The sequence below is a fragment of the Lontra canadensis genome, unplaced genomic scaffold (assembly GCF_010015895.1).
Source record: "Lontra canadensis isolate GAN:19392208 unplaced genomic scaffold, GSC_riverotter_1.0 scaffold5, whole genome shotgun sequence".
Classification (NCBI taxonomy): Eukaryota; Metazoa; Chordata; class Mammalia; order Carnivora; family Mustelidae; genus Lontra; species Lontra canadensis.
In genome coordinates, this window is record NW_022630999.1 from 35,360,428 (window position 1) to 35,375,720 (window position 15,293).

Genomic DNA, 15,293 nt, shown 5'->3' on the forward strand with positions numbered 1-15,293 from the left:
CATGCACAGAAGGGCAGACCAGAGAGTCTTCTGTGTTCCAGGGTCCAGCTGCCCTGGATGCCCAGCTGTATCACTTCACCATCACAGTTCCGTGTATCATAAACACACATTTTCTTGTCTGCCTTAAATCACAGAATACCGGTTCTTATCATTGGCACCAAGAGTCTAAAATAGGGTAATGGTTAAGCACGTGGTCTCTGAAGCCAGATGCGCTGGTCTGAAGCCCAGATGTGCCTCTTACTGGCTGTATGATTTGGGTTTAAGTTAACCTCTTTAAAAAAAAAAAAAAAAAAAAAGCCAGATATCTCACCTCTGTAAAATGGTGGTCTTTGAGAACTAAATGAATTTCTAGATTATCAAACACTGGCTCAGTTCATGGCAGCCAGAGTGAAAGAACCAGGACACCAGGCCGCTGGCAACAACACACAGGAATTCTGGGGTGGGGGTCAAAGTGGAGGTGAGAGGCAGGTAACTGGTCACTGCCAGGCCCACTTGCCAGGCCTCCTGTGCACCAAGGGGACTTTGGGAATTAGGAACCCTCTAGTAAATAAAATGAAAAGTAATGGCAATGCTGGAAGCTGCTACTGATCTAAGCACCTTCTATATGCCAGGCTCTGTGCAGGGCTTAGTGATTTTTCGGCCAGTCCAGACTTCTACTTGGAACTTGGAAGACCCCTAAAGTAAAATTCACCTCCCATTTTCAGAGACACACCGCTGGGGAGAGGAACACAGGTTCTCTGGAGAACAGGGAACATTCTCTCTCATGGCAGCTTCTCTGAGACATTCCTAGGCCCAACATCGCCCACCTCTCCCATGTGCTGGACACCCACAGATGCTTTGCATACGCTAACTTGTCACAGCAACTCTGTGAGACAGGAACACACCACACCACTGAGTTTGAGAAGTCGAGGCTCCAAAGGCTTAAGTGACTGCCCAAGGTCCTCTAATGTGAAATGGCAGATTCAGGACCAGAGCACAGGTCTTCAGACTTCAAAGTCCACCCCCCAACTTCATATCCCAACAGTCCCAGGGCAGCAGACCCTCTTCCCTGCTCTCCACACCAGTGCATTCCTACCAGTCATCAAGAACTGCCTCACGTCCACTCAGAGCTAGAACTTATGCTTTACTTGGCAACTATCAAATGAATCTCAGGGAAGTCTGATACCCATGCCAGTCCTTTGTACACTCTCCCTAGTGGTCACAGTAGCCCTGTGAGGCAGAACTGCTGTTACACCCATTGCACAGATGAAGAAACTGAGGCTTGGATAGTTAAATATGTTTCTCCGGCTCAAAGTGGCAGAGCCAGGATTTGAACCAGGCTTGTGTGTGTCTAGAACCCACGCTTTGCTCAGCTCACCCTGCTGCTTCTTCATTCTATTTCCACTCCAGTGAGCAGCACAGCTATTGTCTCCAACGAGGTGACCCCCTTCCTTGGGAGAAAGATCTGCTAAGCAATCCTCTTCTGTATCCCTGAGTTTATATAAAGACATGGGGCAGGGGTCTCAGGGGCCCAAGACAGTCCCAAGATGCTAGGAAACTGCCACCCTTTCCCCCAGGCCTCCTCCACTGCTCGGTCAGGCTGCAGATCCCAGGCCCAAGGGGGAAGGGGGTGTTTTCCAAAACAGAACAACAGGCCTCAGCAGGCCTATACCCCACCGCTCCCAGAGCTCAGCAGAATTAGTAAATACTCACACTCAACTCTCCCTGAACTTTTTTCCTTTCTGATTGGCTTCCTGGTTTTCTCAACTGCATATGCCAAGTCATTTGGAAACCCAATGCACCCATCTGCTTCCATCCCACCCGCTGCTAAGCTCTGAGTGAGATTCTGGAGGCCGCTCAGCATGTCAGTGCCCTCCAGATTTAAAGGGTGTATAAGGGAGGGCATGGCAATGGGAAATGAGCACCCCCAGGGATATCTCAGCCTGAGGCTGCTGGGCCCCTCCCTCCATCCCTGTCCGTGCCAGGGCTTCCCTGAGCTGACTGGCTGCTCCTGACCGGGGTTTGCTGTGTTCTGCCTCCTCCAAGTGATAAGTTCTTGAAGGCTGAGCTGAAGGTTTCCTTCGAATCCTTTGAAGGGACTCTCTTCTCTGCCCCCCATATACTCCCTGAGCCTAAAGGCAAGGCACTCCCCAACCGGGCCCCTCCCTGGCCACCCACACTCTACCCCTGAAGGAGCCTGTCTGTGGGGGCTGTGGAGTCAGGAAGACCCAAGGCCCAACCCTGCTACTGCTTCTCAGTGGCCTCTTCTGGGCTGGTAGAGTCCCTACCCTCCCCACACCCTGCCCAATACCCCTGGAGTGCCGATTGAATGAGGTGCCTAGAAAGTGCCTCCTCTAATGGCTGGCATCTAGTGGGGGCTCCATAAACCCAATAAACATGCATTATTTGTATTATCAGTCCCCCAAAATACCCTGTTTCTCATCTCCATGCCCCTGCCCACCAGGCTTCCTCTTCCTGGACTCCCCTGTCCAATCTGGTTTACCTGGCAAATACTTATCCACCTTTCATAACTCAGCTCAAACTATCCTCCCCTCAAAGTCTCTTCCAAATCCAAACCTCCAGGCCCATGTTCTTGGAAGAACAGATCAGCCCTCTCTCTACACTCCCTACCCCAGCACCATCTCCCTCCCCAGCCCTCCCCAGCCCTGATGCTCCCATCTATCTCCCCACTACCTGAGAACTCCGCAGAAGCAGAAGGACTAGGGTCTCATTCCCCTCCCCGCCCAGCACAGGGCTTGGCACACAGCAGACACTAAAGGAAACAATAGTAAATTACAGCTGGACTTTACAGAGGGCTTTACACATGTACTTTTTTTTTTTTTTTAAGATTTATTTATTTATTTGACAGAGAGAGATCACAACTAGACAGAGAGGCAGGCAGAGAGAGAGAGAGAGAGGGAAGCAGGCTCCCCGCCGAGCAGAGAACCTGACCTGAGCCGAAGGCAGCGGCTTAACCCACTGAGCCACCCATGTACTTTCTTGTAACTGGCCTCCTGATCCTGTGACAGACATTCTATCATCACTCTCATTTTACAGATAAGAAAATGGAAAAACAGCATGGTTAAGTGACTTTTCCAAGGTCACAGACCTAGAGGCAGACTTGGGATTTGAACTCTGGACTCTCTGACTACAGAGTGCCTGCTCTTAACCATTCCCGGAGAAAGAATGAACAAGGAGGGAGAACAGCCACATGGATGTGAGCTGAACCCCAAAAGGCACAGACCCTCCATGTATCAGGGTTTCCACAGAACAGAGTGCAACGCTCTCATGCCCGAAATGAGAAACTTCTTCATACTGCTGGTTTCAAGACAGAACCAACCATACCCTCTGGACAACAGAGCATTTCTAACAAGCTCCCAGCTGATGCTGATGCTGCTCTTTGGATAGTGGGGGGTGAAAGCAGTGGTTATCAAAGTGTGCCCCCATTATCAGCTGTAAGTAGGAGCTTATTAGAATGCAAGTTCTGGGGTGCCTGGGTAGCTCACTTGATTAAGCATCCAACTCCTGATGTTGGCTCAGGTCATGATCTCAGGGTCCTGGGGTCGAGCCCTGCACCAGCCTCCTTGAGATTCTTTCTTTCCTCTCCCTCTGCCCAGCCCCTGGTCCCAGCCCATAAGGAAGGAAGGAAAGAAATGTTGAAAAAAAAATGCAAGTTCTGGGGTGCCTGGGGGGCTCAGTCAGTGCAGCATCCAACTCTTGGCTTCAGCTCAGGTCATGATCTCATGGGTGGTGGGATGGAGCCCTATGCCCGGCTCCACCCCCAACAGGGAGTCTGCTTGAAGTTTCTCTCCCTCTGCCTCTCCCCCAACATGCTTTTTTTCTCTCTCAAATAGATAAATAAATCTTAAAAGAAGAGGAGAGGGGAGGAAAGGAAGGCAAGTTCTTGGGCCCCACCCCAGACAGAAACCCTGGGTTGTAGCCAGCAATCTGAGTGTCGGAGCCTCCAAAGCACTAAATGTACTAAATCTGAGAACCTACCAGCCTTGCGTACATTTTGTACAGCCCAGCCCTTCCTTAACCCATCCATGCGCTCCAAGTACACACGGAAGTGAGTGTGCTGATGTGGGCCTTACCTGAGAAGTAAGCCAGTGGCCCTGGGATCAGCTCTGGCTCTGTTCTTGCTTAGCTCTGTGACCCAAGGCAGGTCCCCACCCTATCTGAGCCTCAGAGCCCTCCAAGCAAGGGTGTTGGGAGCTGCCCTCTTGCAGGGGAAGATGTCCTTGATTGTACTGTACCATTCTGTGCCAACCCTCATGCCCATCCCTGTAGTCCTTCCTCACACAGACTCAACACTGGTGCAGTTTGTCATAATTCTTGACAGAATTCAAATGTTCCTCAAAGCCACAAAGGTTCCACTAGAGGAACGACAACAGTGACACTCCGATGTTAGAAGGACAGGGTTGAGGGGCGGGGGCGTGCAGATGAATGAATACTTTAGCTACCAGGAAGGAATTACTAGAAAATAGAGTGGAATGCAGTCCAACTGGTAAACAAGAGCGTATCCTCTTCTCTGCCATGAATACCACTGCCAACACCTCTCTGTACATCCTCCCACTGGCAGAGACGCAGACCTTATCTGGGATGACCACCAGTGCCAACAACTAGATAATGAGATTGGAGGTACTTCCTGGTTTTCCCCTCTAAGCCTTCCTGTACTATGTAAATTTTATTTAATAAACCTTCGTTATTTTGTCATCACACAATAAAAATCATTATTTAAGAAAAAGCATGACAAGCACATTATTTATCAATGCAAGAGGAAACATGAGAAGAGTTAAAAGTGTCATCCCTGGAAATGGATGGGGAAAGGTGGTGGTGGGAGCAAGGAAGCATGTGTGTGTTATTTTGGTAAAAAAAAAAAAAAAAAAAAAAAAAAGTATAGGGGTGCCTGGGTGGCTCAGTGGGTTAAGCGTCTGCCTTCGGCTCGGGTCATGGTCTCAGGGTCCTGGGATCGAGCCCCGCATCGGGCTCCCCACTTGGCAGCACATCGGCTTCTTCCTCCCTCTCCCTCCGTGACCTCTATCGTTCTCTCTCTCTCTCTCAAGTAAATAAATAAAAATTAAAAAAAAAAAAAAAAACATTTTTTTAAAGTAGGAGAAACACAAAACTTCTGACACCTGCTACAACAGGGATGAACCCTGAGGAGAGGACGCTGAGTGAAATACACCAGACACCAAAGCACAAATGACTGCACTTATATGAGGTCCCCAGAGCGGTCAAAATCTGACAAAGAAAGCAGAATGGAGGCTGCCAGAGGCTGGGGCTCGGGTGGGGCTGAGCGTTTAATGGGGACAGTGTTTCCGTTTAGGATGATGGAAAGTTTCTGGAGACAGATGCTGGTGATGGTTGCCCAACAGCGTGAATGTACTTAATGCCCCTGACCTGTGTACTTCAAAGCTAAGATGATACATTTTATATGTATTTTAAAAAGCTCATGTCTGATGTACTATTTTCTATTTGTGAATGGAGGCGGACTCATCCCTCTGTCCATCGCGCTCACTCAAATTCTCTTGATCATTAGCAGGACCAAAAGGGTCAGACCAGCACCTCCCACAGTGCAAGCCAGCCTCGCAAGCCAGCCTCACCAGCGGGATCCCTGTGTGGCAAGGGGCTGTCCTGTGCATTGCAGGATGTCAAGTATCACTTGCCCCTATGCACCAGATGCCAGGAGTCTCCCCTGGCCCTAGCTGTAACAAACAAAGATGGCTCTAGACACTGTCAAACATCCCTGGGGGACAAAATCGCCCTCAGTTGAGAACCAGTGGGTTAGATTGAGCGAATTGGACCAGTCTGCGCTCTGTGGCCCAGGGCAGGTAAGACAGCCTGGGCCACCATGGGAGTGAGGATCTCACACACACTCCCTCCTGCCCGCAGAGGCCGGGCTGATGACCCCCCAGCAGGCACCGTGGGGTCTGCCTTCCCATCCTCAACCACAGACAGCCCTTACCCAGCCTGATGTCTCCCTCGAGGGTCATCAGCACATTGCCAGCTTTCAGGTCCCGGTGGATGATCTTCTTGCCATGCAGAAAGTTGAGGGCCTCTAGCATCTGGCGGCAAACCACCTGAATCTGGGGCTCCGTGAGGCCTCTGTCTAGCTCTGGAAAGAGAGGAAAACCACTGTCAACTCAGCACACACTCACTGCAGGCAGGCTGAATGTCAGGCTCGTGCCAGGTCCAAGAAATACAAAAGCAGCAAGCATCACAGAGCACTGGTCACGTACCAAGTTCACTTCCAAGCACTTCCCATGTTACCTATTTTGTCCTCATTGTCACCCTATGGAGCAGGCATGGTCATTACCTCGGTTGACAGATGAAGAAGCCAAGGTTCAGAGAGATCAACACACTTGCTCAAGGTCACATAGGTAGAAATTCACAGATCTCAGATTCAAGCCAGCCAGCCTGCTTCAGAGCTCAGGTTCATCAACAAAACCCTTCCAAGAGGCAAGATCCCTTCTACAACCGGGCAGTGAGGGGAAACTCGCTCCACGCTTGGCGCAGGGACACTGAGAGGGGGACGGGAATGGTGAGCCAAGCTCGGAACGGAGTGGGATTTGGATGGGGGCTGGAGACGGGCAGGCTGGGCAGCAAGCCCTTCTGCCTGGGAATGAGCGGGCTCCCCAGAAGTAAGGGCATTCAAGCTGTGTCTTGTAGGAAGAACAGGTGTTTGAGAGGCGGAAAGGTGGGGCTAGGGCATTCCAAGTCATTCCAGGGCATTCCAGGTCAAGGAAGCAGCAGAAGCAAAGCCCTGGAGGCTGACACGGGCTGGTGTTGAAGAAATGTGTGCTGGCTGCTGGTGGAACTGGGAGGTGAAGGGCTGGTGGGAAGGCTGTCGTCGAGAGCCTCTGTGTGCTGGTCGGAGAGACACACGCACAGCAGCACATCCCAGAGTCCGCTTAGAGACCCTTAGGGCCCTTCTCTGAGCGGGTAGGGGCCACAAAGTGTTTTCCACACAAGGGGCACTGCATGTGCAAAGGACTCTTTTTGACTGACGGGGAAGGTAAGGGGAAAGTGAACTGAGGTCAGAGGTCAGAAGGGCCTGATTGTGCAGAACCTCGAAGGCCATCTCTGAAGGCTACGCTTTAATTGAAATGCAATGGGCAGTCCAGGGGAGGCTTTCTAAGCAGGCAGAGACAATCTGATTCTTGCACTTAAGAAATTCTCCTTAGTGGGGTTGAGGGAAGGGTTTGCAGGGGAGCAAGAGCAGGCAGGGAGCTTGGCCGGGGACCATCATGGTAGTCCAGCCAAGGCTTCGGAGAGGAAGCATTCCCCACCCAATGGCTGAGGGATGTGGGAATGACAGAAGGGGGACTGAATGGGTGGAGAGAGAGGGAGGGCATGAGAAGACTCGAGGTCCACACCCTGAGCTTACTGACCTGCTGGTCATCGTGATTACTTAGTGCTTATTTCCATCAAGCCACCTGTGCTGAATTGAGCCTCCACTGCCCTGCCTACGGGGTCCTCGGGCCGCAGGCTCCAAGGGCCAGCCAGCCAGCCAGGGCACTGCTATCAGACCTCCCCCTGACTAAAAGAGCACTCCCCCTTCTTTCTCCTCCCACTACCACATCTGGCCAGAAATCCTCCAGGACGGATCCCACAGGCTTGGGGAAAATACACCAGACAGGCTGGAGAAGCCAACAGCATTGCCCTGGGAAGCCTGGCCCCAGACCCTACCACGGGTCCCTCTCTGGGGTCTATATAACCCCTGTCCCTCCCTGTGGCGTCATCCTTAACTCCCATGTCCCCACAAACCATGGACAGACTCAGACCCGTGGGGGGGCCGCATCAGGACCACCCAGTCTGAGTCTGAACCGAGGCGCTGCTCCTTATTAGCTATACGGTTTCTCGAAAGTGCTCCACACATCTGGGCCTTCATCTAATCCGTAAAATGGGATGCTGACAAGTGAGGTAGGCAGGGCTCCAGCCATAAACCATGGTCACTCCTCAGCACAAAGGACAGTCTGTAAGAGGGAATTATTGTTATGCTGGTCCTGAGATTATGCTAGATTCTCTGCAATTTTTTTAGATGTCAAAATGTGACTTGCTCGTGGCTGATTTCTCTACATAAATGAAATCAGATAAGAACAGTGGTGGTGGGGGTGCTGATGATGGTGATGGCCCCAGGGTCACCATTTTCTGAGCCTTTACCAACGTACCGGGCATGGAGCTAGAGACTCGATGCATTCTTTGATTTAATCTTCACAGTGACCCAATATGGTAGGGTAGATAGGCCTTTTTTAAGCCCAGTCTGCTGTGATATAATTCATCGACGGTAAAATTCCTTTTTGTTTAGATGTACAATTTTACAAATTTGGACAAACCTATCTAATCACGTAACCACCACCAGGATTCAGATACAGAATGTTTCCATCACTCGCCCAAATCTGTGTGTGATCAACACTTCACCCCCAACCCCAGCCGCTGAGCTGTCGTTACTTTGATTTCTGTCCCCATTGTCTTGCCTTCTCTAGAATGTCTTATAATTGGAATCATACAGATAAATTCTTCAGATTAATTTTTGATTACACAGCAATATATGAATATTTTCTTCCTATTAAAAAAAATCTGCAACACTGCAGATGAATCCTACGTCTGTTTGAAACCCCAGCCAGTCCCCCCCCAAAAACCCCCCTCCTCCAGAGGAGGGCTGAGAGCCAAATGTTTGAGAGCTGGCAAAGTAAGGCCAAGCAGATCAGCGCAAACACTGGGTGTTAACTAACTACAGGGGCCATACAGTGACACACCATGTGTATTCCCCTCATCTAGCAAAGGGGCCAGCCCAGAGCCCCACAGCTACCCCGCAGAGGAACCTAGAATGAACCCCAGGTCTCTTGGACCCCAAGCCCAGGATCATCACTCTGTGTGACTCTGCAGGGTGACGGGGAGATACTAAGGGCAGAAAGTCCCTCTAAGCAGGGCAGGCATCTGTGGGAGAGTCCACTCCTCATCACGCAGCTGCAACCAGGGCCGGGTCTCATCTTGTCAGGTCTCCCCATCCCACCTTCTCTTCTTCTGCCTTGACTTCTAGAATGCTGGTGGCGATGTTCCTTTAACCGCTGCCACTAACAGGGAGAAAACCACCTGGGGCTGGAGCAGTCAGATCCACCAGGAGAACTGAAACAGGGAGCAAGAGAGTGAAAGCGCCTGCAGGCTGAGCCACAGCTCATTCATAATTAGTGGGTCCTGCCCCACTTATGAATGAAGTCAAGGACTTGGTATGTATAAACGCCTCTTCCATCTCTGACATTCTCCCACAGGCCTCACTGAGCTAAGCTATACACCTGGAGAGGCCGAAGCTGGTACGCGGCTCCCACTCCGCCCTTCTTTTTTAGTATCTGAACACATGGCCACCCAGCAAGAAGACCACATTTCCCAGCCTCTCTTCCAGCTATGTGCTGTTATGATCTGGCCAATGAGATGTAAATGGAAGTGTCACATGGGGCTTCTGTAACAGCTCCTGTAAAAAGTGGAAATGGGGTGTGTGTTTGTCAAGTTGGCCCACCCTCCCTTCTTCTATTCTGCTGTTTAGAATCCAGATATGGGCGCCTGGGTGGCTCAGTGGGTTAGGCCGCTGCCTTCGGCTCGGGTCATGATCTCAGGGTCCTGGGATCGAGTCCCGCATCGGGCTCTCTGCTCGGCGGGGAGCCTGCTTCCTCCTCTCTCTCTGCCTGCCTCTCTGCCTACTTGTGATCTCTCTCTGTCAAATAAATAAATAAAATCTTAAAAAAAAAAAAAAAAAAAAAAAAAAAAAAACTTAGAATCCAGATATGATTGCTGGAGCTCCTACAGCCACCTTGTCACCATGAACAGAAAGCCATTATGAGAATGGGACCAACACAGAGGAAAGTGGGGCCAAGAGTTGGAGAAAGAAACCAAGTTCTTCTGAGAACATTAACCACCCCCCCAACAAAAACAAAATAAACAACAACAACAAAAGAACTCCTAGATCGACCTACGCCTAAAGCCAGAAACCCTTGAACTTTTTAGTTATTTGTGCAAATAAATTTCCCCCTCCCACATCTCCCACCTTTTTTCTCCACTAAACCAATTTAAACATTCTTTGATCACCTTTTAACGGAGAGTCTCAACTCATACAAGACCACCATTTATATTTTGTTAAATTCTACCTAGAACAATGAAAATCTTCAAAGGCAGTCTCTGCTGAGAGAAGGAACACCCAAAGGCCATATCATAAGTACTCACATCCAGTCACCCACGGTCACCACCTCCCCAAGACCCCTGGGAGTGGCAAGGGGCCCTGCAAGGAAGGCCAGCATTTCCATAGCTCTGGGAAGGGCTGCCACAGGAGATTCCCAGGATAACTCGGGGAAAATATAACAAAAGAGTGGCTGAACGGTTCTATGTTATACAGAAAACCTCCCCTCTCCAGAGCCGCCTCACAAGCCTGGGCCTGCCTCTCAATGTTCTGGGGCCCCAGAACCCGTGGTCTCTCCTCACTCACTGCCCATCAGGCCGGCAAGACCCAGGCTCCCATCTCAGTCCTGCTATGGGACTCTCAGCCAGCCCCTTAACCCCTCTAAAGTGTCAACCTGATCAGGAATAAAATAGAAACACTTGGATCCTGTACACGAAAGGACCCACAGTCTCTGTCAAACGGTGACTATTCACAACTGTTCAAGCTTGTATGGGATATCAAAACCCAGTAACATCCCCATTAAGCTCTTAAAAAATGGGCGGGAAGCCCCATTTTTCAAAGAACCTCCCTCAGGCGTCTCATTTTCACCTCCTAAGGGTGCTGTGGGGTGGGGCACACCCATCTTATGGCCAACAAGGCTTGAGGGGGTGAGTGACCAGCTCAAGGACACAAGGTCTTCTTTTCGAACAGGAAGAGCTGGTTTTCTAATGAGCACTTGCATTCTCTCCAGGAACCGAGCCCCTGCTTCCAAAAGGGGACCGAGCATAAAGGTACTCAAACAGGCCATGTGACTTGCTGGGGAGAAGGGAATGAAAGACATCAGTCCCAGCCTAGGGCCCCAGAGCCCGCCCCAACACCACTGCACTGGACCAAGGAAGACTCACCCAGCATGATGGCGTCCACGGCTCCCCCAGGACAGAACTCGATCATGATCTGCAGAAGACACAAGGCAAAGTAACAATGAGTGAGGCGCACAGCCCAGGACTCAACCCCAGTCCTGGCAAGATCAGGCAGCACCCAATGCCCTGGCTCACCGGCCTCTCCTCCTCCTGCCCCAGAACCTATCCAGTCTACACTCCCCTAATCTGACCCCAACCCACACAGGAGGCTCTATAATCCAGAGCTGTTGCTGGGCATTTTTCAGGGGGGAAAAAAGTTGCCGTGGAAACCCACAGCTACCACAAACAGCATTTGCCACCAGACCTGCCCCCTCCCTGCTCCTCTGGCCTCCCCTCCTCCTATGTCCCTACCTGCCAGCTCCCCACTTCCTAAGCTCCGTAACCAGCAGTCTCAGAGGATCCCTCTGCCCACATCCAAGCCAACTGAGCCCTCGTGGAATCTGAGCACCCATCCCTTGCCTCTCCTCCATCTTCTAGAGGCCAGGGCCCTCACTGGCTTGGAACACCAGAACACCAGCACCTTGAAGACCAGCTCAGGTGCAGAAATCCAGGCCCAGAAAGGGGATGGGACTGACCAAGGCCACAGATTATTTAGGGGCAAGTCCTGCACTAGAAAGGTGTCCTAACTCCCCAGGTCATTCATTTATACATGCATTCCTTCATTCATCACACACCCAGTAGGTAGCAGGCCCCAGAGAACAACCAGGCCCAAGCCCTCAAGGGGCTCCCAGCCCAGCACAGGGGCCAGAGAAGGACAAGAAGACTGCAAAGTGCCATTGGTGCCAAGCCAGGCCCCCCTCTCTGGCTCTCTCCCATCCTCGCTCTTTCTCGCTTACCCTGGGCTCCTATCACACGTGCAAAGATGCTGTTTCTTCCTGAGATGATGGAAGCAAGTAGGCGGGGAAGGGCAAGAACCTCACCAAGTACAGCAGACATTCCTGAAATCTCCTCCCACTTCCAGGCCCTGGCCCTGCTTGCTCGCAAAGTCCCTCCAACTTCACTTGGTAGAGGCAGGCACCGTGCAGTGGGGCCCGTCATTCTCGCAATGGGAAAGAAAACCGCAGCCCGCGGCCATACCCGCTGCTCTCCAGCCAGAGGAGGGAGGAGTGGCCTCAGTGTTTCCATGAGTCCCCAGCTTGTGGCAGACTTTCCAGAGACTTCCCGGCAATGTAAAATATGGATGCAGTGATGCAGGGCTGGACCCAGGTCCCCGGGCCACTGTTCGCTAGCTAGGGCTTTGGGCAAGTGACTTCAATGGAGCACATTTTCTCAGCTGGAAGATGCGGCCGCTGATAACATGGCTCTTAACCAGGCTCCACCACTGGGCGATATTTGGGGGATGGGCCACATCTGGATGCAAGAAACCATAGCAGGTCAAGAAGGGGGCCATGGATAGGGACATCTGGGTGGCTTAGTCAGTTAGGCAGCTGCCTTCGGCTCAGGTCATAGTACCAGGGTCCTGGGATTGGGTCCCACATCGGGCTCCTGGTTCAGCGGGGAGCCTGCTTCTCCCTGTGCCTGCCGTTCCCCCTGTTTGTGCTCTCCCTCTCTGAAAAACAAATAAAATCTTAAAAAAACAACAACAACAAAAAAAAGTGGGTCAGAGACTTTAGGGTACAAGATACTGGGGGTAGCAACATAGGGCTGGGCCTCCAGGAGACAGGCCTGCACTCTGCTGCGGGAGGCTCCACTGCCAGCTCTCACACCACCTCCTGCCAGGAAGGAAGGATGTGGCCTCATGAGGCGCCCAGAGTGACTCCAGTCATGCCTGGCCAGTACTCCCCAGGAACTTCTAACACTACAGTGACCCTGGAAAAAAGCCATCAGAGATGATTAATGTCCTACAACCCAGAACGGTGAGATGAGGTATTTCTTTCTCCCACTCACGCATTCATTCATTCATTCATTCATTCATTTACTGTTTCATTTAACCAACCACCAACCAACTAGACATGTTCCCAGAGGTCAGGGAACAGACGTGACCCAGACACAGGCACAGACCTCTTGCAAGACTGCCTCTTGTTCTGCCTTTCAATAATTCTCAGCTCCAGAGGCAAAAAAAAAAAAAAAAAAAAAAAAAATCCTACTAACTACTAGAAAAGTCCAGCCCCAGCCACGAAAGGCAATGTGGAAAAGAAGCAAAATGGTCATTAGGCAAAACCACTTACTATCAGAACAGCCTGTATGATGGGGGGATACACACCCAAACCCCACCAGAATGACAGGTCATCCAAGCCTTGCTGGGCGATAGGGACCCAGATGGGGCTCAGTCAGTATGAACTGTTTCTAAGACTCCTTCCTTGAGCTCAAATGTCTGGGATTTTTCTGTTCTTGTGTTGGTTTTTGAAACTCCATGAAAGGTATCCTCTCTCTTCTCACCCAGAAAAACGCAAACAGGAACATGTGTTTGCATGTAATTCTACTGAATTCTCGAACACTGATGTTCCCCGGCGCCACCAGCCCCGGCTACCACCAAACCCAGGTCAGGAGCTCCTGCTCTGCCTCTCCAGCCCTTACTATGTGTGCCCTTGGGTAATGACCCCCTCTGTGCAGAATGGGAGGATACTCAGGATCACCCAAGTGACAGCAAGGACTGGATGAGGTGGTGTTTAGGGAACAGGCCCAACTCCGCCCACACAGTGAACACACCCATAGGCTCAGGCACTTCCCCTTTCTCCAAAAGCCTGCAGTTGAAAAGGACAAGATGGACTTGAATTCAAGTCCTGCCTCTTAATTGGCTCCGTGACCCTGATTAAGTGACTGAATCTCCCCAAGCCTCAATTTCATCTGCAAAATGGCACTAATCACTTCTACCTCCAAAGTCAAGGCTGTTAAATGAGATTCTCGACACAAAAGCACAACAACCAAGCCACAGCAACCAACATGCTCTTTCCTGTTGAATCTCCTGCAAACAAAACTACCAGCCAGTGTCACACTCAGACCATGTTACTCAGGTTTCCCACAAATCTATGCCTTCTTAGAACTACAGCCCATCCGCACGCCCACTGCTATCATCAAGAGTCAGTGCAATCGGTGGCCAAACCCGGGCACTTCCTGCCTCTGTTGGTGAAACCTTCCCTTACACAACGCCCTTGCACAAGGTCCCTCTGACCAGCCTCTCCAGGGTTCAGCACTAGGAGAGCTTGAGCGTCCTCCCAATCCTTCCCTCTTCCGCAGTTCAAGAGCTCCATGACCCCATGCATTTCCCTTTTGTAATTTTTAAAAATTTACTGACTGATTAACGGTCTGATTGATTGACAGATGGCTTTGGCTGCTGAGAAGCTCTGAGCTTATCTTTGGTTTTATTCCCAAGAATAAAGGTATCAGCTTTTGGTTCCATGCCAGGATTAAACCCATGATATTTCACAACTTGCATATGGACCCCAATATAGTGTTTTGATGACCAACCTGCTGAAATCTGAAAGAACAGCATTCCTTGGTATTAATCACGCATGTGTTAGAGTGATAGCCCATTAACCTTCGTGTAAATACTGCCTGACTATCCTCTCACACAGAGCAAAATATGGTTGGGGTTTTCTCCCCCCACCCCTTTTTTTTTGTCCCATCCTTTTGGCTTGAAAAAATTTCACATCTTAGTGCCTTGATGTGATAACAAACAAACAAAAAAAAGGTCCCGTTCATAACATAGTTCTTACTAGGTTCCATTATATGGATATATTTTTTTTAAGATTTTATTTTTATTTATTTTACAGAGAGACACAGCGAGGGCGAGAATACAAGCTGGGAGAGTAGGAGAGGGAGAAGCAGGCTTCCCGCCAAGCAAGGAGCCCAATGCAGGTCTCAATACCAGGATATCATGACCCGACCCGCAGGCAGACACACTTAACAAATGAGCCACTCAGGAGCACACCCCCCCCCATTGTATGGATCTTAATGGTCTAGCTTTCACCTTGTCAGTGGCAAGGCTGCAGGGGACTTCTACAGAACTGCATGGGGTTTGGAGCACCTGGGTGGCTCAGTCGGTTGGGTGTCTGTTTTTGGCTCAGGTCATGATCCTGGGGTCCTGGGATTGAGCCCCACATCAGGATCCCTGCTCACCAGGGAATTTGCTTCTTCCTCCCCTTCTGCTTCTCCATCAGGCTCCCCATTGCCCCTACCCTCCCACCCCCACTCATGCGTACACACACTCTCTAATAAAATCTTTTTAAAAAAAGAAGAAAGGGGCGCCTGGGTGGCTCAGTGAGTTAAAGCCTCTGCCTTCGGCTCAGGTCATGATCCCA

General features: G+C 50.7%; 1 protein-coding gene across 2 annotated transcripts in view; it reads right to left on the reverse strand.

Moving 5' to 3' along the window:
- The window catches only part of STK10 (serine/threonine kinase 10), a 116,621-nt gene that overhangs the window by 54,709 nt on the left and 46,619 nt on the right, over positions 1 to 15,293 (reverse strand). The window contains exons 1-3 of one of the 2 annotated variants that reach the window (XM_032851804.1): positions 11,323 to 11,327; positions 11,038 to 11,086; positions 5,948 to 6,097 (exon numbers count right to left, since the gene is read on the reverse strand). In XM_032851804.1, coding sequence (XP_032707695.1) covers positions 5,948 to 6,097; positions 11,038 to 11,083 — 196 coding nt within the window. In that variant the 5' untranslated portion in view covers positions 11,084 to 11,086; positions 11,323 to 11,327. Of the gene's footprint in view, positions 1 to 5,947; positions 6,098 to 11,037; positions 11,087 to 11,322; positions 11,328 to 15,293 lie in introns of those variants that run through there. The other variant, XM_032851803.1, reaches the window with a different exon arrangement.